The sequence below is a fragment of the Dromaius novaehollandiae genome, chromosome 4, assembly GCF_036370855.1.
Source record: "Dromaius novaehollandiae isolate bDroNov1 chromosome 4, bDroNov1.hap1, whole genome shotgun sequence".
NCBI classification, from domain to species: domain Eukaryota; kingdom Metazoa; phylum Chordata; class Aves; order Casuariiformes; family Dromaiidae; genus Dromaius; species Dromaius novaehollandiae.
In genome coordinates, this window is record NC_088101.1 from 21,514,313 (window position 1) to 21,536,583 (window position 22,271).

The 22,271-nt window shown below is 37.4% G+C and overlaps 1 protein-coding gene across 1 annotated transcript in view; it reads right to left on the reverse strand.

Annotated features, from left to right (window-relative positions):
* Nucleotides 1–22,271, reverse strand: part of COL25A1 (collagen type XXV alpha 1 chain) — a 309,930-nt gene that overhangs the window by 57,289 nt on the left and 230,370 nt on the right. Inside the window, exons 13-17 of the mRNA XM_064510576.1 lie at nucleotides 19,518–19,544; nucleotides 16,699–16,743; nucleotides 6,724–6,777; nucleotides 5,050–5,076; nucleotides 2,682–2,726 (exon numbers count right to left, since the gene is read on the reverse strand). Of these exons, the coding sequence (XP_064366646.1) occupies nucleotides 2,682–2,726; nucleotides 5,050–5,076; nucleotides 6,724–6,777; nucleotides 16,699–16,743; nucleotides 19,518–19,544 (198 nt within the window). The remainder of the gene's footprint in view (nucleotides 1–2,681; nucleotides 2,727–5,049; nucleotides 5,077–6,723; nucleotides 6,778–16,698; nucleotides 16,744–19,517; nucleotides 19,545–22,271) is intronic.

The following is a 22,271-nucleotide window of genomic DNA, read 5'->3' on the forward strand; positions in this document are numbered from 1 at the left end:
CTTAATAAGTTTTGCACCCTTCTGCAGATGTTTAGTTGGCAAAAACTCTCAATACTCTTGTACTAGTGAATTTACACAATGTATCACAGGCTCTAGACATTTCAGAGCTACCCAAATATAAGGCACATGTTGTGTAGTAAGGAAGAACTATAGTGGAAGATATACTTAGCATAATGCATCAGCAAAGCTGGTTGTGAAATTTGCTGGAACTCGGTCCTGTCTGCTTCTATTAAGACAACAGAAAAGGACCTAGTTTTCTGTGTTAGTCTCCTGCCCCATTAGAAAACCTCCAGAGAGAAATACAGGAGTCCTACTGAGCTACTTCAAAACCCTACATTATTGTGCAACAGCCAAGGTAAGTTAACTGCCTTGTCAAGATGACTGTGACACCAGTAGGGAAATTGCAGACACAATACAGAAAAGAATATATAGGAAAGAAAAAGGGCAGGGGGGGAAATCAAGGCTACTTTGCAAGCATATTAAACGTAGCTGTAACACAGTCATTCTGATTTCCTCTCACATTAACATGGTTAGCAATTACTAGGCAAATTCATCCCTGCCTTATAATGCAAAATATCATACAGCAAAAGCTTCCCTTTGTGATCAAGATCAGTAAAGAATACATTCCTTGCTTAGTAGTACAAATGTACAAATGACACCAAGCTTAATGCTCACTTCTAAATTATCTGTCAAAATGCATCCTCCTAAGCTCCCTACTGAAGTGCTGCATGCAGAGTTATCTTTCAGAAACATTATGCTGCAGCTCTTCTATAAGATCTGGATCTTTTTTTCTGCCTGGCAGATTGTCTCGCAGGCAGGAAAAAAGGGAGGAAAAAAATGAAAGTCAGGTAAGTCACAGCTCTGCTCACTCTGTCCTGAAAATTCATGCAGTGGATGCTAGCCTGTCACTGCTAAAGCAATGATCTCCACACAAACAGCATGTATTTCCATCCCACCTCTGACATTTACGCGAAGCCTGCAGGAGATGGGACACTTCTGTATTACGGAAATTCAACAAATTTATTGACGTTTGTTCAGATAGGGAAATATAAGAAGTCTCCTGGTGACCTACACTTTCTACAAGTTGATCTCAAATAGACTGCTGAACTGTTTAAAGCTCCGCACAGAAATATACATAACATCATACTCAGGAAGAACGGCTTTTCCACAGAAGGAGGGAGAGTATTTTTTTTGTTTCCTTAAACATGGCCCCAAGCGGGGAGATGCGCGCACTGCAGACCACAGTGCAGGATGGGCACTCTAGTGGATGCATGCCCACTATCACAGCTGAAGCTGAAGTGAAGCTTCACTAGACTTCCCAGAGAGATTATAAGTTTTCCATTTACTTGCTTCAAGGCCTATCTGTCCGACAACAATCTCATATATGCCTAGCAATTATATTCTTAAGTCACATAAAAATGAATCAAGAAGACATTTATCTGCACATAGTGTTTAAGTAACTGAATAAAGTTCTTAAGACTTTCATCTGGGTTAATAAGCATGACTGCAGATGACTTATTATTTAAATGAACTCTGGCCATCAAACAACATACTATTCTTAAATCTAATATCTGTTTTTAATTGTTGATCTTAGAATATGCCCCAAAATAGCTTTGTGTTATTGAATTCATAGCTTTACTGTTTCCCTATGATGCATGCCCTTCTTACCAGTCAAAACAGAATTTTGATTAATGCACCAAAAATTTCCCCTTACACTACTCTGATGTCAGGCAGTTATGCAATTAAATGTATAGGCGGTAAAGAAGAAATTATCTATGCTTCTGCCCAAGTGTAGTAACTAAATTGAAAGTTTATTAGAAGCATGGGAATTCCAGAGTGATAGTAATAAGCTCTGTACAAGTTTTACACAAAAATATACATAAAAAATACGTAAAATTATATGGTCAGTAAAGACCATTTTGAGTGACCCTGTCTTCCTGTACAACACAGGTTTTGCTCTGACTTTGCTGAAATAAAGCTTAAGACTTAGGTGAAGTAAAGCACATTTAAAAACACAGCTCAATTTTTGATTTTTTTTTCTCCACAATACAGAATAAGCCTCACATAAAATAAAACAAAATAATTTTTTTGCAATGTCTACTCTTTAGTGACCTCCACATGGTGGTACTTCACTAGAATGAGATAATGAGGCATTCAGTGAGGCAACTGCTGATATAATCTGGCAAAAACATTTAAAACCTATTTTTTAATCTTCAGCTATCAGCTGTCCAGCTGGCAACTTGTGAGGAAGTTAGCTGCAGCTATACCATATTTTTGGTCCCTCCCTCAAAGAGCAACACAGAACAGGAAATGTTTACAGCTAGGGTATATCAGAAAAGAACAAAACTCCCCAGACACAGTGCAAACAGTCTGGCAGGTTGTGCCCCAGGTTGCTGTACAACATGCATTTCACAAAGAGCAGTGCTGATTAGAGCTGTGCTGGTGTATCTTGAATTGAAGCTGCTGCTGTATAAAGTCAGGAACTTTATGCTTAATTAGACAGAAGAGTGACATTTTTTCTGTTGTTCACAAGGATGAACACAGTCCAAATCATAAAACTTCTTTAAAAGAAACTCTTTAAAATGCATTTTCCTTTTGATCAAATTATTTTTTTCATTAGCTGGTTAGACTGTACACATGCCTAAAACACATGCTTTCTTCTCTACTAATTAGCAGTCTACCTTTTCTCCTGTGTCACCCTTGGGTCCATGTTCTCCAGCATCACCCTATAATTAAAATACATGTTATTTTAAAATGATTTTATGTAAGCACACAGCATTCAGAGATAAGTCAGCATTCAAACATGATTAGCAAGCTAACTGTACTAATCTGTAGTCAGTCTCCCTATGACATGGTCAGGAAGGGTGATTTATATAGCTGTTATATCTGTTGCCTTTTTACAATCTTTTCTGTAACTATAAATAATTTCATAAGTCCTCAAAAAACATAAACTACGAAATAACTATCTTCCTGTTGGTCTACAGACTTCCCCAGATCATTATGGTTTAGTGATGAAGGAATGATTTCATGATGATCCAGCATTTTAAATTACTAACTCACATTATTTCAGCACAACACATTCACCTCAATGCATCTGATCAAAATCAGGTGACAGTTATCAAACTCCAATACTTTTTATTAAGATCCGTGTGTGATTTATGATATATGCTCTTTAAGTTTCAAGTATTTCCCCATGCATTATTCACAAACTAGGAAAACTTCACTGAATTCCACCCCTCCAAGGAACCACCAAAATGACCATTACCTGTAAATAAATTCTAAGTATTATTTATTGTTTAAAAAGTGTTATCTGAACATTGGTCTTTTTCACCACTTGGTAGGTATTTACTATTTTAAAAACAACTTTTTAAAGAAGCATTTCAAAGTTTTATCTATAAAAAGGCCCAATTTCCATTTATATTAATTCATTCCATTTATATTATTTCAAAACACCGGACTACACCAAAAAAAGTCTTTGACACATATGAGAATCTGGGCGAAAAACTTCTGTGGGACTTGAGGTTCCTGGAAGGTGCGAGAGATATTTAAAATGCCAACAATATTGATAAATATTGACTCTAAATAGGCTAAAAAACATTCGAGTAGGTCTTGGTCATGTACCAGTACTAGTATTCAAATACCAGTATTTATTCAGTATCTCTCATATTGCTCTGAAAACCTTACTGTAAAATTCTTTCAGAGGACTTCTAACAGAGACCATTTTGTATATCACAGTCATTAACACAATGGTAACTATCTAACGATCTAGCAACTCTTTAATTAAGGGCCTGATGAAACATGAAAACACGCAAGGTTAACTGTCAGCAATGTCATTCCAAGTCCATTAGACATGATTCTGCATACTGAGGGCATTTATAACTACAGTTTTTAAGCAGAGACAAAGGATGTTTATGGTGAAATACCATGATTTTAACAAATGGAAATACAATAAATAAATTGTTAGAAGTTACAGTTATTACTTCGTGCTCCAAAATAAACAAAAAAAGGATTAGTAAAGTTCTTCAATAAATATAAATTCTAGCTAAAGTGATGATTTGGTGAAAAAAGGTTCCTAATTACCTAGTCTCACATGGGCTGTATACACTTTCAAGCCTCTCCTAGATTATTTTTATGATGTGATTTTGAACATGCAAAATGAATTGCCTTTGCAAAGCATGCTCGCAGATGCTATTATGTGGATATACACAGATTTGGACTGAAATTCAATTGCAGCAGCAAAGACATGGACAAACATTTCTCAAGAGCAAACTGCTCCCGAATACAAACAACTTACTTTTTAAAAACATGGCTCAGTGTACTTGCAGAAGATAAGTCTGTGTACAGATTCCTACTCAAAATGAGGATTACGTCATTCCTCAAACTGCCCTTCTGCAGATTCAGAAGCTTGCCTCACCCTGAGTATTTATTCTCACATGGGTGCTCCTACTGAAAGCTCTTCCCCAGTAGGGCAGAATTACACCCACGTTTAGCAGCGCGGAGCTCATTCCGACTTCTCATCTCATGCTAGCGTGACTACGGACTTTAGAGCACAATTGATATAGTGTCTCTACTGCCGATATCTCTCTCTCTTGCCCTTACTTAAACTGACTCAGGTCAGAGTGGAGGACTTGGCTTTAATATGCTAAGAACTGGTTACCTACATATCATCTAGACTCTTGGTTATCACTGTCACCTAGTTGCTTGTACAATAAACTACTCCCCACAGATAACAGAGCACCAAAATCAAGTCATGAGAAAGAGGTGGCTTTTTCAATTAGGCAGGCTCATCTTTTTCTGATACTAATCGTAGTTGTGATTAGTTGCATAGCTGGTCAACTGTGCAGCCTTTAATGCATGTCCGATGATCTCCACGCGTAATCCCACTGAAGCCTGTGAAATAACTTGTATTCATATTATTTGACTCTAACAAAGGCTGCACAATGGCTCTAGAGTTCAAGGCAGTAGCTGCATTTTTTTTTAAACTCAAAATCAGTGCACTTACAATTCTCCAAAACAGGACAAAAACAAAGCAAGTGAAATATGCCTCACCTTTTCTCCTCTCTCTCCAGGGTCACCCTGATCAACATAATCAGAGCAAAGAAGTCTTAAGTTACCAACATGTGCAAAATTCACAAATAGTAATATGCAAAAGCCAGGAAACATCAGATAATTTATTTAATGCAAGATACAGGAGAGCAGCTAGAATTTGTTTAATGCTACGGATGATTCCCTGACATTATGGAAGCCATGTCAGCCAATGACTTCAAGTGGAAATCTGATGACACTCTCAAATGCTAAAACCCAACAATAAAATCCTCAATAAACAATAAAATTAGTAAATGTAATAGAACAACCCAATAAACAATACATTCTCAACACAATTTTAAAAGATTAATGATTTATATGTAAGGCCTACCTTTCTCCAGGGAAGGGGATGGGGGTGGGGATGTCCTGTTTTATTCTAGATTAAACCCTGACAAACAGACATGTCTTTGTGAAGTGACCTACCAGGACAGAGGTGACTAGGTTCAGTTCTCCTTTATTTTGGGAATGTATGAAGGAAAAAAATCAGAAGGCCAAATGTGAGGGGAAAGTCTTACAATTCTGTTAATGGTTTAGAAGGAGGAGAAACAAAAAGCCTTATGCATCTTGAACTAATTCATAATTCATTCAGAGCAAAGAGCCTTCAGTGCTCCTAACATTCTCTGTAAAAAGCATGGTTTATAGCATTATTTTTTAAAATTGTAACTGGTTCAATGGCAAATGCACTTTTGCACCCTGAGTCTGACCCTGACAACTCATCTCTGCAGTTCTGGCCACTCTGGCTCATCTCTGCCCCTCCTGATGGCTGCTGGTCACTAGGCAACTCAAAGAATACACTCGTGAATATGAATTAAGCATCAATTGCCATAATTTGGCTTCTTCTGTATACAAAGTAAGAAAAGGTTATGCTCCCAAATGGTTTGCTTTCATTCCTGATGGACAAGCAGCCAGTCAGTAAATGCAAAGAGTCTGCCCCACTTGTCTGTCAGCAGCAGTGTGATCCCCAGAATCAGCTGAGAAGTGAATGTGCACCAAAGACACACACTCGCAGCTGATGGGATTAGAATTCAGTATTATCCGTTCCAAGGCCCACAGATCACATCATCTCAGACACGGCAAAATTTCTTTTAAACGAAGTCATCACAAGCCTTTTTGCATGTTTCATTTCACTCGTTCAATATTAAAACAGCAGAACAAATTATTTAAAAATAAAATAAAGGCGGAGACATTTTGCTGTAACAAATAAGGGCCCAGACATGCTCCTAATGAGGTTTGTTGTTAACTTTCATAATAGCAGGATCAGCCTTCAAGACTTAACCCTGACATTCATCAAAGAATTGACCACAGTAGCTCTTGAAAAGAAGCCTGAAACACATTGTAAGGAGTATAAACAAAGGCTTTTAAAAAGGTCCCCAAATTCCCAAACACTTGCAAGCGTACTGCATTCACTTGGCAGTGGATGCATATGCGTCAGTGCCACTGACTGGAATTATACATGCACGGCAGAAGAATATGCTTCTTTATGGCAAAATGTGTAAAGCCTCTTACAACACTGATCACCGGAATGAGCAGATCATTAAAAGACAGTCAGCATAGGAACACGAGTGAGAAAGCATGACTGCCATCTATATGCATTCATGTACTGTGTGCTTCTGTTTTTAATCCATTTGCAATACTAACCTTAAGCCCTGCTGCTCCCTTCTCTCCTGCTATACCAGGCAAACCTGGTTCACCCTAAAGGCAAAGAAAGCAAAAGATGAAGTTAAGGAGGACATGATGAAGTATATTAACAGTATTTCACCTACTGTCTTACATTGGGTACATAATGATAAACAAAAATTTAAAAAATCTCAGTTTGAATAAGTACTTCATAATTGGGCCCTAGTATATCTTACTTAATCTGTTAGAGCGGATCAATTTTAATTAACTCTACTATATAAATAATTCTACTGAGGAAGATAAAAATACACAGGTAACAAACTAAACTGAAAACAGAACTGAGATTTTTGATTCCAGAAAACTGGCAGCTAACTTTAAGAATATAGTCTTTCCAGCAAGATTGCCAATGTTTTCTTTTTCTCTATGAAGAAATACCTAAAAATACCACAAGAAAAGCTTATCTTAAATGATTTTGACATTTATGCTTCTGATCTCACACGGAAGACAGGTAATGAAGAAAAAATTAGAAGGGTTGGTTCCAGAAATGGAAGAGTTTGGAAGAATAGATAGCTTTTTGACTTTTTAATATAGCTTGCTTGCTCATTTTTCACACTCTAGTACCACTGGCTGAAAAGTACATTTAAAAATTTGAGACTTTCAGGTGTGAATAACATCAATAGTCCCAACTTTGGGTACATCTAACAGCATATATATTCTTTCACAATTGGAGGAGTCATAAATAAATTTCATAAGTCAATCAACAAATGACGATTACTAACAAACTTCAATTTTTTGGCCAAAATAAAAAAAAAGGACATAAAGACAGTTCCTGGTGTCTATTTCTTCAATTTATGGAGAAAAACACAGACATAATTGATTTATTTTAAGGAATATGATAAAGAAATGACTTGACTTTATTAATAAACAACTAGAGGCGATAGCTAACTGAATAACACCTTTTATAGAAGTATGCCACAGTTTCACAAGTAAAGAAATATGCATCTTTTTCAGGTAACCCTCATCTGCACAACTGTATTGTGCTTCCAGGGTGGCAGAGCATGTTAAAATGGCATCCAAGAGAAGATCTGAAAAAGCCTACAGCTAGGTTGTTCTATAAGCCCTTTACTATGTAAAAGTATAAAAAGTGCTTAAAAGTTTAATTCAATAGCTAATGTAGTAGTGAAATTAGAAATATTACATAAAACCCAGTAATTCATATCAGAAATTCAGGGGACAATTTTCATAGAGTTTTCAAACTTAGTAGATGTAATTTTTCTGCCTGGCAATTTTATGATGAACCAACTCTTTAGTCAAAAGCTACAGAAGAGCTGAGATAAAAGCTGGTTACAATTGCAACAGTAGATGTATTTCAATTCTCTATAACAGTCTTCCATTAAGAAGGGTCTTTTCTCTCTCTTACTTATACAGTCACTTCTACATCACAAATATAGACACTGACTCTCCACAAAATCCGTTTCTATTCTGCTTCTAAATTAGGTAACAGGAATACGTAATACATTATGTCACCATGATTGGACTACTTTGTGATATTAAACAAAATTATTAAGATTCTTGTGAAACATGAGCGAGATATTTTCAAAGACAGATAAAAAATGTTAGTTGTGAAACATCAGTGAGATTTTTCAAGCCTGAGAAAAAGCTACCATGAAACTCACAGGGAATTAAATAGCCATTTAAGTCAGGCCCTTGTCAAGGCTCCTTTGTACTTTAGTAGCTTTAGGCTGACACTCTAGTGCAGGCATTTGATATATGAGTGGCCAAGGTTTGAAGCTGTTGGAGATTAGGCATGAGTATCCTAAAGGACTGACCTAAAAGGCACTTGAAGAAAACTGCCAGCTGACAAAATGAAGCAGAAGGGATACGTGAATATGCATTTGTTTCTCCTCATCCCCACACCCCAAACAAGTTTGTTTCTGTCCCCTTCAATTTAAAACAGCTGCTGTCCGCTGACGCTTCCAGGGGCTTAAGTCTCTAATCAAAGCGTCGAAGTCCCAAGCTTGCAACTTCCTCCCAGGTTTACGTATCAGTGCTACAAATGTGGCAAGTCAATAGTGTGGCTAAGACAGGTAGAATAATGGGACAGAAGAATCATCTTATTCTCTTTGAAAAAAGTGAAAAAGTGAAAACCTCAGGCTGTTATCTAGTCATAGTAAGTCCCTACTTGCACCACCAGTCTCATTTCTGACCCATACATGACTTTTCTATAGCCAACTCTACACTTCTGGCTCCTGAAGTATTAGTCAGAAGCATAATCACAGCAGAGATGAGCTCTGAGAAAAGAAAGGATTGAAGGCAGATCTAGGACAGCACAGAAATGACCTTGTGCTTTTATGCTTTGCAGTGATTATCCTTTCCTGTTTCTAATGGCCAGAACCACAGGGGTTACTCTAAAATCATTTTTATGTCATACCTACAAAATCCCCTTCACTGTGTTGTCTGTACAAGGAATGAGGGAGCAGTAAGATGAAGGATAAATGCACAGCACACTAACTATTCTGTATCTTACCCTCTGTGGACATTCCCAGCACACAGTAAAAGGATCTTTGTGCCAGGAAGCTGCTTTTTTCACATCACATATCTTGAGGGCATGGCAGAGTCTGGCTTCATGTGTAGATATTTTAGTAATTCCATTCACGCCTTAAAGGCCCAAAAACAAACAACCCCCCCGCCCCCACCACCAAACAGACCAAAGCCTTGACAGACATCCCAATGGTGAGGAAATTCCAAAAGTAGTTATAAAGCAAAACAACACCTAACCTTTTGAAAGCAAGCAGTTCTTCCCCAGCTATACATTTAAACACAATGCTATTTCAGGAACATTGGTCCCAAAAGACCATTTCAGTATTTGGCATAAAAATAATTTTAAATACTTTTGTTACCAGGTATGATTTATTACTTTTTTTTCATTTTTGTCAAAACATTTATTAAAATTAATGTGTAAAATGCTGCATGAGTATTTTTCAGCCCTGTATGTCATTTTAAAATGTCAAAGACAATACACTGCTGTTCAAGGAATGATACATGTAAAGGAAAACTAGACATTCAACAGTGCCATCTCATGCAATAATTTCAATTAGGCTTTCAACTTGGTAAAAGGACAGCTATGAAATTAGATATCTAATCTCATATATTTTTACATTCAGCAGGCCATGGCTAATGTGTTTCCTGACTCACGCTGAAGTTTCTCTTTAATAGCACTGAGAGGGAAGGCGTTAGCCTGCAGAAACAATTGTCTTCTGCACAGCATTTAGCTTTCAGATCGAGTCAGGATATGTAATTTTTGTTTCCCATGTAAAGAGCGACTTTGCCTCTAACACATCTAAGTTTAGGTCGTAGCTTGCCTTTCTGCATTCATGAACACCTGAGTAACTGCCACTCAGGAAAAGGGGCTGGAATCACTAAACATAACACATTCTATAAACTTTTTGTGTCTATATAAAAAATATCCCAAGATCTTAATTAGAATAACAATGAGGGCCACACTGCACCCTCACACAAGAGAGTCACAGGGTGCAGGGAGATTGTGTGAAGCTATCCTCAGGACAGTCCCTTGTAATCTTTCCCTTACAGCAACGGGCTGTGGGCAGGTTTGAAACAGCTCAGTGCTCAGTGCAAGGTACTGGCCAGTCCAAACGGATGACTAGCCCTTTCTGCCCTTCTCCTGCATTCTTCTTCCTGGTTAGACCACCCCAGAGGAACTGTGCTGTTCAGCGAACACTGCACGGGACAACAGTGATATACCACAATAAAAATAAATCCTGCTTTATTGCAAGAAGGAAGCCTGTTTATAATGGCATGAAGGAGGGCTAGGATTTCCACGTATTGTTCAGTGATGTTATCCCTCAGCAATGTGGGGCTTAACTGACACCGGGACAGGTAGAGAAACAGGCTGGTGGGATGCTGTGGTACAAGCAGCATCTTATCTGAATATACTATCTATGTTTTATTTCACTTGAAAAAGCAGTGACAAAACTATCACATGCACAAATATCATGCCCCAGACTAGTAAACCTGCAAATATTGGATCAGAAATGCCCTTAGGTAGCCTTTACTTTCTATTTCACACAAATTTATTCTCCTGTGCCCTTTGAGTTAGTGGACAAACCCTAAAAGAAGGGTCCCGTTTTCATGACATGACTCAGTGTGCAAATAGACAATAAAATATTAGAAAATGCTAGAAAAGCTGCCTTTTCCCAAACATTCCCAACGTGTTAAAAACTGTAACACGGAACATAATCCTCTACCCATTTGTCTACTGCAGAAAAGGGCTCCACCACCAGAAGCCTTGTAGTGAAGTCCCCAGTTATTCACTATCACCCATCTGAAGTTATTCAGATTCAATTTGCTGAATTCACAGATAGCCTCAGAACAGTGGAAATCAAAATTTCCAGCAAATTTACTATTGTTCATCTACTCACCCAAGAACAAGCAGCTTTACTCATCAGGAGCGTAAATACTCCAGTAGTTGATTTGATGACCACTTACACAGAAAAAGAATGCCGCAGACACAGTGGAGTTTTGCTGTCATTTTTTTATATGCTATAGAGAAACTGCAGGGTCCCCATTAGTGCCATACTGACAGTGCGTTTTCAAACAAACAGATAGGTTGCAACATTGTGCTTGCTGTCAGTAACAGTAAAGGTGTTAACATGTTACAGGAGCCAGGCTGTGGCTGTGAAACTGCCATTAACACTAACTGAAGTTCCACATGTTAACCCCAAGTGCCCTGATGGGAGAACAGGCACTTCAATTCCTTAAGTGTAGCAGCACTCTAACAAGCTTAGTTACCGTCACTACTACGATGAATTAGAAAGAATATTTGCAGCAGCAAGCTGTGACGTCAAGGCATGACTGAACGTTATGCAGAACACCACCAACTATTCAAAACCTGATGATTTCTAGAACGGGCTTGAAACAACTGCCTTGAGACCAAGAAATGCTGGGATTTTTCTTCCAGCTGATATCAATTAACAGGGCAAACTATATGCTAACATGGCAAGAAGAATACACCCAACCCAGCAATTTGATTCAGGATGTTCAGATAGTTCAAAGAAGAATAAAAAGAAGGATGTTCTTCTGACCAGCACAGTAGAACACCTGGGTTCCAGGCTTGGCTCTCTCACATCAGTACTACCTGTGTAACTGTATTAACACACCTGTATTGACAGATTAGCTCTGATTTTCCTGTATTAACTTGGGCAAAGGAGCCTTCAGCACCCTGTCCATTGAACAGATGGAATGATTTCATCAGATGAAATAGGGTGATAGGGGCTATCTCAATACTTACACAGAACTGAATCTCAATTTGATCAGCATTAGAATATGCAGGGTGCTGCTTGGCCTCAGCTGTCAATACGAGAAAAGAGCTCATAAAAGTTACGAATAGACTTCAGACCCGTCTTGAAAATGTCTCACCCACTGGAGTCCGTATCGAAGGAATCAAGGCAGTTGAAAGCGTACCTCTCTTTGCTGGGAGGGCTTTGTGCTCTGTATGTATATACCTTTATATCCAGAATCAAACAGCTAAACAGCTTTTCTTGTTTTTAACAGAAAAACAGACTGGAGGCTGCTGTTCTGTAATAGACTTGGTTTTGGTCAAATGCCTGTCTACACCAGCTGGTTGATATCCACCTCACCCTGAGAAGAAAGGTTGTCAAGTACTGCTGTATTTTTCAGTCACTAGAATGTAATCAATTTTAAGGATAAGGAAATATAAGAGGCCCCCAAACTTAATCCAGTCTAATTTTACTCTAAAAATACAGAAATGAGGACAGAAGGGGGAAAAAGTGGTTTCTCAGGCATGTTACTGTGATTTCCATTTTGCCCAGAGCTGAATTACCTTCTTTCAACTCACTTTTCGTCCCCCTCAAAAGTAGCTTAAAATTGTTTGTTTAAGAACTGGAAATTTCTCCTGGACCACTCACCAGCTAAAATTAAGTGAAAAGACACTTGAACAAGACTCAGCTGGTCTGCAAGCCTGCCTGAGAATTTGTGGACTACATTTAATAATGTTTCCTTCCTTTATTTTTTTTTAATAAATGCTAGTATAAACACCTTTCCTCATTTCTCTAAAGAAATGGGATAATACTGCTTTCAAACTGTGCCTACTATGTAGGGAAATATGCATGAATTAGAGTAATAGTAAGCATGAAGCAGTAAGTAAGCAGTAAGTATTGTCCACACCCGGACTCTAAGTCTACTGGCATAATAGAAGGAAGGGAAATTCTTCTGCGCTTTATCAAACCGCTAATGTCAAATTACTCAAACAATTTAAGATGAAATGATCTACACCATCCACACATTCTTCTCAATATGCCCTTACAAAATAATAACAATACCAAGTACTACACAAGTAAAAACAGTCCATGGAAGAAGTAGAGTGAGGGGTTTATGCACTCCAGGTAGAGTCTTATTCCAAGCTGAGAGAGTTACACAGCCTCCAATCCACTGATCAGAAATTAGGTTTCTTCAGGCCCAATACAATCCTTGTTGAGGGATAAATTCCCCCTTCTTCCTCGTGTCATTGCTGCAGTCACTAGCAGCCCTTATCAAAGCAGTACCACCTAACAAATACCAGAATACAAATTCCATACTTGCACAACTGAACTTTCCAAGAACCTATTTGTGGCCATTTTGACATTATTCATGTAGGGATCTGATATCCCTAGATCACTGCAACCTTGTGTCTCCATGCAGGTATAATCCTTTTTTTCCTTCTATTCCAGATGCCTGAGGAAAGAAGGATTATTTTCTTAGCCTTTTGCTAGGAAGCAACTCGCTACAGGGCTGCTTGCACACTGGTCTGCAAAAGGATGGGAATGCTCAGAGGTCCTCTCCTTTCTCTCTCAAAAGTTTCCGCCTGGCGGAGACAACGCCTTGAGCAGCGCTATTAGGTGGCTCTTTTTGAGTTACTGTTCTCAACTAAAGCAGCAGAGTGTGACTACAAACTCCTAAAAGCAATTATAAGCTGTTATTGATCTACATATCACACAAATAATGTAAATAGCCTTGCAAGGGTACATAAGAATACTTGTAATGTTTCATTGGATTTGAATTAAAAGAAAAAAAGTGACAAGTTTTTATGGGAATAACTGTGCCACTACTTTTAGTAGAACAAAATCTTCTAGTTAACACTCCTGCTAAAACATGTGGGTCATGTAAAGTAACACTTACTCTAATATTTAGAGATTGTCTGAGAAAAGTGGTTCATGTGTTAAGGGATTAGAAAATTGTTCTAAGTGCACTCAGAATTTATGGTCTAATTCCCAGACCAACTGGTCAGAGTTGTCAATTGTCTCCCATAATCCACTGTTGCAATTAAAGAAGAGGTGAAGGGAAAGGGAAAGAAAAATTACAGACACACACATGATGGAGATGACCTAGCTCTGTATTATTCAACTGCTCAGGGGGAGAACAAAACTAAATTCAATGCCGACATTCATCAGCTGAAAAATATTTCAGTGCCCTGCTGAGGAAATCATTCACACACACACTTAATTTTAGGAATGTGCTTAACACTCACTGCCTTTTAAAGTCAGAAAAAAATATTAACCTGGAACTTCTTGCACTGCACATGCTGCTGTTTGACAGCAGTTCACTGATTAAAAGGCTATCAACTGTAGGCTTTCATAAAGCCTTTTAACCATTTGTCTTCTCAAAAGCAGATGACTTGCACCATGCATTCAAGCCAGTTCAAATATCCTGCAAGTCAACATTAATCTAAATAAGTAAAGTCAGGAGCACCATCAAGCAGCTCACAGTACACCCCAACTCTAATGTACAGGGACTAACTCTGTAAGTGTAAATATTGACTCCTCAAAAGGCTGTACCTAAAGTTGGAAGATAGAAGAGTCGGACACTAAAATTAATATTCTGGGCTTCAGTCAACAGTATCTTCTACATAACACTGCAATGAGAATCTGGTTTTGCATATAATTTGAAAGAATCCACCTTTTAGTAGCAATATATTAACATGGGAGTCCTAGGCTACATTACATGTAGTAATACTAAATTCAGATAAATAGTATTTTAGTTTAATTTTCTTTCTAAGAGTATTTCCAAGCTGGCAGAACTTGACCATTTACTAGCGAAGATCTCAACATTCAACCTTTGTCTGCTTAGTACTATAAGAAAATAACATATTCTTGGTACGTAATGAAATGCTTGGTAGTCAAAATCGACTAACAACTATGAAACAGCCAAAACAATTTGACCTCATTTCATTTTTATCTGTATAGCTTTTATCCTGGTATCTAGATTCTAGTTTAGTAATACAGCTATTCTTTCATATAGGTCAAAAGTAAAATAGTCCAACTACATTAAAAACCATGCTGACAATTTTATCAAAAGTGGCAACTATTTAAGAATGTCTTCAATGCTTTAGATGCCATAAATATTGAAATAAATCAAATAAACATAAAACCATAAATTGAAAATGCTAGGATCTGTTTTAAAACAGAATTTAAAGCTGAAAAATAGCATTTAAAGATGCGTTGCATTTTTTCCCTCATCAAATGCAACTGCCTATTTTCTTTCTTTTCCATGAAACACGAATACAGGCAAGTCTATGTGGTCTTTCAAAAATAGACATACGTGAGATTTACCAATACACCTTAAAAAAATCTAAATCTCCCAACATAATGCTTTTTAATCAAATAAATTTTGCACATTTGATTTGTTTTACTGAAATCCATTTTTATGCTCATGGGAGTAAAATTTCTTACTGTCTACCATTCATATCACAACTAAATGCAGCCATAAAATATCAAGGAAAAATCTCAGGTCTTCATTGCAAAGCTGTTATTTTTGTAACAATTTCTTACAATTTCTTGTGTGTAATATATGGCTAATTCCAAATATTTTTTTTTTGTTCTGCAGTAGTTAAACCATTCTGAATACTGTAAAAATATTAGGTTCATAGCATTATCACTAAAGCAATATGACTGATTATTAAATCATTTATTATCACCACTGTCAAAACACAGGTATAATACTGTATTTTATAGAACTAGAAATGGTACATTTATTCTGTTAGGAAAGAGTAATTAAAATTAAACTTTAAAACATCTTTCATTTTTTTCCTGGTGCCATTGGGAGGAGGGGCAGGAGAAAGTATTGAATAATATTAATTTTATACGCTATCATTCATTGCTCCTTAAACAGAGTGAATGGCCTATACTGTAATTTCTCCTTGTAGAATTCTCTGCAAGTGTTTCTGAAGTTCACCATGAACATTAGTGCTTGTGAGAACAACAGAAGGATAATACTGTTTACAGTCAGGGAAGGGATATTATGTAAACTTCACTCTGCAGCTCTGCCAACAAACCTTAGCGAAGTTGTGAAACACCCCTGCTGCTTTCCTGAGACCTCTCTTTATGGAGAGTCATTCTGAACTGTGATTCAATTTGGTGACGGCACCAGAAGATGACACAGACTTGCCTACGTTAATATTTCCTCCCAACTGTGTGTGAGGTGTTTTTTATTATTATTATTAATTTCTCTGCATTTTCTCCTCAATTTCAATTTCGTATTATTTTGCACCTGTACTTCCAGCCTCTTATCATTCCCTATTTATAGCTTGCATTAATACTGTACTTGGCACTGCATAAACACCCCATAGCAACATAACTGTTTACATCACAGTATTGAGCTAACAGAGAGTAAAGAGACCCCGCAGAAAAATGTAATTTGTAAATATACCATCTAAAGTTGTACATGACTAATCCGCATTTCTCTCTGGAATCTATTAGTCATTATCAAATCTCAAAATCAAACCTTCAGTTCAAATAATTACATTCCTTGCCTATTTAAGTAAAAAAATAGAAAAAAAGTGACTTTGGAACACAAATGAGACTACATGCAGTTGAAATCACAACTCACGATGTACTATTCCACATTGCTTGTGTGGATAAGCTTTGACTGGCTTTAATCTATTACATATATAAGTTCAGTGCTGACGAAGCCAAGCGAACTCACCACTTGTCCGTCTCTCCCTGGAACACCAGGCACTCCAACAGAACCCTGGCGGGAAACAGACACCTGTATTTAGCAAATTAAACAGGTCATGAAATATTTCGTCTCTTAATACATACTTAAAAACAATGTTGAATGCTTGCATATCCTAAAGGGCAATAAATTTTTTTAAAAATATTTTTTATTCCAACAGAGTTCTCTTCCCAGCTCACATTTTATACTAATTAAATATGTTCTTATATTGTGCATTTAATGACTGTCCCACTCTATGTCCTACTCCAGAAGGAAACTTCAATTTGGTGGATACCTTCTAATGTTGCAGATGCTTTAAGAGAAATTTAAGAATTAAAATGCCAAACCATTCAATGCTCTGGATAAACTTTGAAGACTGATTCTATGCAATCTAACATAGCACCTGACCAAAAACATCAGTGCTTCAGATGGATGCTTCAAGCACAACAATAGGTAGCACTAACCTGTCTTGAAGCTTTCAAGGGAAAATCTGCAACAATTCAGCCTGACAGTGCAAATTAAAGATATCCTTTTAAATTGCATCAGTAGTACTGCAATCAAAATCAAAAAAACAGAGACCAGACACAAGGAGCAGACATAAAGAAGGAAAGCAAGGTATTAGCACTGAGTTGTAACATTGGAGAGGTCTTTTTTACAAAGCTCTTGCACAACTAAGTTTCTGTATGATGGACAAGTTTTTTTGTAGAAACTTGTGCAACTGTCAATATGGATATTCAGTGAAAACCTGAGGCATGAAGAAAGCAGAAAAATTGTTTAGGTTTACACAGCATTGTCACTCTCTCTCTTTTTTTTTTTTTTTTTTTTTTTATAATAATGGTGTTGTGCAGCAAGGAAGTTGAAATAATTATTTTTCATTTCTAAATACATGAACAGGTCACAAAAGTGTGATACCTGTTCAAAAGGCTGACACTCTAAAAACAGGTCAGGCGACTGGGAAAGGCAGAGGCTTTGCCAATACTGAAATGTGCAGATGCCCATCGCCCTTCATCCAAATGAGCATCCTGTGAAGCCCTGCAGGCTGTGCTTTCTTTGAGACCCAAGAATCAGTACATGGCATTCTCTCTTCTATTCACATCAGTTTGAAGTTTCACTACAAATGGATTAGGAAAGGACACCAAAACCAGAATGGAATGCATCCAAAATGGGTGCATGTGTTCACCAATGAATAGAGTTGAGAGAATAATGGACGGAACAGTTCTGTAAAAAAAGAACCTGCCTCGCCTAAACCCCCCAAATTTGAACTCCCAAGAGGCTCCATCTCATAAGAGAGCTGCACATCAGCAGGAAACTGGTTGAATTCCATGCAGGAACACTGGAACCCTAGCAAGAAACAGTACATTGGCATCTCAGCCTGTCCCCATATCCCACAACACCTTCCCCTTATTCCCAAAGCTTCCATTTTGACCTTGCTGTTACCTCTATTTGCCAGATGCTAGCCAGTACAAAGGTGCCTTAGTGAATATTTTCACATATTTGTTTCATTTTTCCAGAAAACCAGAAGACAAAACTCAGGAGGGTGTTAAGCCATCAGAATGAATAAGCCATCATTTTCATAAAGTTCCTGCTGTCAACAACAGCCTTAAACACCTACTGATTTTTCTTACGAAATATGTTACAAAGCATAAATAATGCTGATTCTACCATGTCCTTAGGAAAGTGAAAGTTTATCAGATTTTCAAAAATACATCAGCACATGGATTTTGCTGATGCCATACATGCAAAATAGCCCACTGGGATCTTAAGGAATAATTTTATAATGGCAGCATTTAATGTCACATTCTTGCATTGCTAATCGCAAAGGGCAGTCTTCTCCTTCAGCCTGCAAACTCTGTCCTGCTCACAGTTGACAAAAATCCCACCGATTTATATGCTTTGGGATTACATTTTTTACGTATCAGCAGGTTTTTTTCATTTGTTCGAAAAGTTCTATTTTAACAGATGCAAGCAAACCATCACTTTAAAGAATATTAACTCAGACAGAGAAAAACAGAGGGAACATCTTTCCCACATATGTTAAAACTACTTATTACTTTCCTTTCTTTTGTTTCCTTATACAAATTGAGCCTATTTTCTTACATATTTTCCATAACACTTTTTATCTTTTGAAATACCTTTGAAAATGATCTGCCTTGGTGGTACATGGTGAGACACTGGAAAAGTGCCACTAACTAGCGGTTATTGCCAATATATTTAGGATTGTTTTAATGGCATAATTCTGTTAATCCTAAATTCACTCCATCAAATTGGGGCAGTCTGTTCTAATAAGTGTAAATAATGCTGAAAGCATTTACAGGAAGCCAGTTCTCAGGTTACCGAAGAAACAGGAAGACACCGGCAGACCACCTGAACACAGCCAACTGAACATCATTTATCAGCAACACCTATGTCCTTTGTTTCTGCTGGTCAATGTTTTAGTCATATGGCACGGATCTACTTGAGAAAGGACAGGCATTTAATCAGAAACTCTATCTCCCCATCTTTCACAACGTTTTAACTTTGGTTTCATAGCTGCACCAGTGCATGAATAAGAAAATTATAGTGACCTTTTGACCTGAAAGTTAAGAGACAGATTGAAAACAGTCTGCTCTGCATTGCTTGAACTTCCTATAATGGGGAAATGAGAAATCTTACGTCTCACATTATATGGTTGCACTTTGCAAAAACAAAATTCAGAGCCTAAACTAACTGATTCAATGTGGTTACAGTAGCTAATTCCATTCACCTTTTCTGCTTACAATTTAGCACCAAGAAGAACAATCACTTTCACGGTACTGTTGTTTATACTATACCTTTTGTCCTGCAGGCCCCTGAGGTCCCTGCAAAGGGAAGACAATTCTATTAACATAATAACTGTAGCCAATTTAAAGTTAAATGACCAATTAAAAATGTCCTATTGTGTAAGCATTCTGATCCTGGACTGAAACCAGCTGATGTTTTATGCAACAAGGAAAAGTAAAACTTTCTGCTGCACAATGGACCTTTTCTCTTCTCTTTTGGAACAGATTTAACTACCAACTGGAAGACTCAAACTTTTCCCTCTTCTGATCTTTTCTCTTCCACCCCATCTGTTTCTTCCAATACTGACAAATCTGTCAGCATTAAGACAACTGAGGTTTTTCTGTTTCTGATACCAGGTAAAGGCCAGTTGTGCGTCTGTAGTAATATATCCGCTTGGCAGCATAAAAGCGAGGTTTATGCAACCAAGTATTTTTATGACTGAGAGAAGCATATGCCTCAAAATCTCCTCACCTAGTTCATTCAAGGTATCAGGATACATCACTATGTTTTACTCAACACACAATCTGTGCCATCGTTCACAAGTAACAGTAAATACTTCAGAAATCATTAAGAATGCTCTTGGGAAGTAAAAAAGCACCATCTTTTCCCCATGAACTAAGATTGAGAGAAGAGATATCTCAGTTCAGGAAGGCTGCTTAATGTCATACAGGAGTTAAAGTCCCATTGATTTTAACAGAACCCATTTCTCATCTGGAGTCTCCAAAGCACCTAAGTGATTTGTGGCCACAGCGCAGAAGGCAGGCAGGAGGGAAATAGTCCAGCCGACCATGTTTCTGATATTACATCAGTCTGTTTGGGCAAGAGTCAGATCATCTCCAACTCAGTCTTTATGCGCTCTTTTCAAGCACTCAGCTCTGGGTAATCATCAGATCATTTTCCTCAAACCATGAAGCCTCAACTCCACAGTAACCAGGAACCTAAAAAAAATGCAGTAGAGTCTTGACTTTTGGAGGCTCAGTCTATCACTACAGGTAACATACAGGTCACTCAACTACTGCCCCTATCATCACTGGGGATATGAAGGAGTTAAAACAGAAGCCTACGAGGTCAGACAGGAAGAAGCATAAGCCTCAAAATCTCCTTCACTGAATGAAGTGACTGCTTATCATCTTTGAAAATGAGGTTATTTTTCTTTAAATTGTAAATATTCACAGAAAAACTTCAACTGAGAGGATTGAAAAATTTGGTTGTGAACATTGTCCAGAATAGGAAGATAATTAAAAATTATAAAAATAAAAGATAGTTCTCACTATTTTAGATATTGTGAACACTTCTGAAAGGCCCTTTTCCATCATGTGCAACTGAGTGAACTCACAAAGCAGATATGGCAAGGTATTGCAGGGAATTAGGTCCTCATTCAGTTCATTCCTCAATAGAGATTGGAGGAAGAAGGTATGTTGCTCACAAGAAATTCAACTGCGAGCTACGTGTCACTGGAGATGGAGAACTGACAGTTACTTAAGCACTTGGAAAACTGGGTATCCAAGAAAGCAAATATTTACAAAAGTGCCTTCCACATATCTGTGTTTTTAAAAGCTAGGAGATTTCTGCTATGAATGCCATTCTTCAATGACTGTTTTCTAAAATCAAGGAACCTCTAGAGCTTGTATCATATCAAATCTGAGCATGACAGAAATGATCAAATGAAGTTGCAGCTGGATGCATTTGAGTGCTTTGGTTAATAAGTACCTAAGGAAAAAAAAAAAAAGAAGAAGAAGAAAAGGCTGACCCAAATACAGTCAAAACATATGTGCTGAGTTCAGGATTCTTCCTAGGCCTCCCATCTAATGTCACAATTATACTTTCCATTTTAACCATACTCTGTTACTTGTATCCCAGCAAGCTGCAAAGTAGGAAATAGTTCTGCTCTGTAAAGGTTAAAGTTGCAGTTCAAAAGCACAACTAATTTCAGGGTGTGACATTTTAGCAATAGTCACTCAAGGTGTTTTTGTAACCAAATTCAAGTGTCTCAGCTGCTTAACATTATTTAAAGAAATGTAGGAAATTGAAGTTTGAGTCATCTTCTGTTTGTGAGTCTGGGGCAGCAGTAATGATTTGTTTCACAAGGTATCAGATTTCATGGACAGTAAGTGCAAACAGCAAATGAAAGTATCTAAAGAAAATACAATAGAAAAGTGAGTGTTTTTGTACACCGAAAAAGTTTTAAAGTAAAATATTTCACAACAGTGCAATACACTACCATACAAAAACTCTTATACTAAAGCTTAGCCAAAAAATTCTGTTTTTTAAAATTTGCATATTGCCTAACTAAAGTGAAAGGTCTTTGTAACCAGAAGGACTTTAGGAGGCACTGTCTCCATTCGTCCATGGGACAAAAGTTCCAAATTGTGCCTGAGAATGCATATTTCCCCTTTGGTGCCTATATGAATCATGAAGCATCTCCTTATTTCCACAAACCTTCTAATTACCAGTCTAAAGGCATAAAAAACTTAGGAAAGAAACCTAAACTACCAGATGCACATGAAGAGGAAAGTGCAGGTTTCACACTAAGTATCCTCTTTCACTTCAGCAGAGCCAGTATTCTGCCCACTGATCCCATTTTCTGTGTGTAATGGGCACACAAAGTAATTTTGCAAATGTGTTGCTGCATGTTTGAGAAGTGTTTTATAAAGACTGTAATTTCTAGACTACTAGTATTGAAAAGTGTAATGGTTTAGTATTGATGAATCACCTAGATAAAAGAAAGACCAGCTAAGAAAAGAGATTCATTATAATGGGAAACC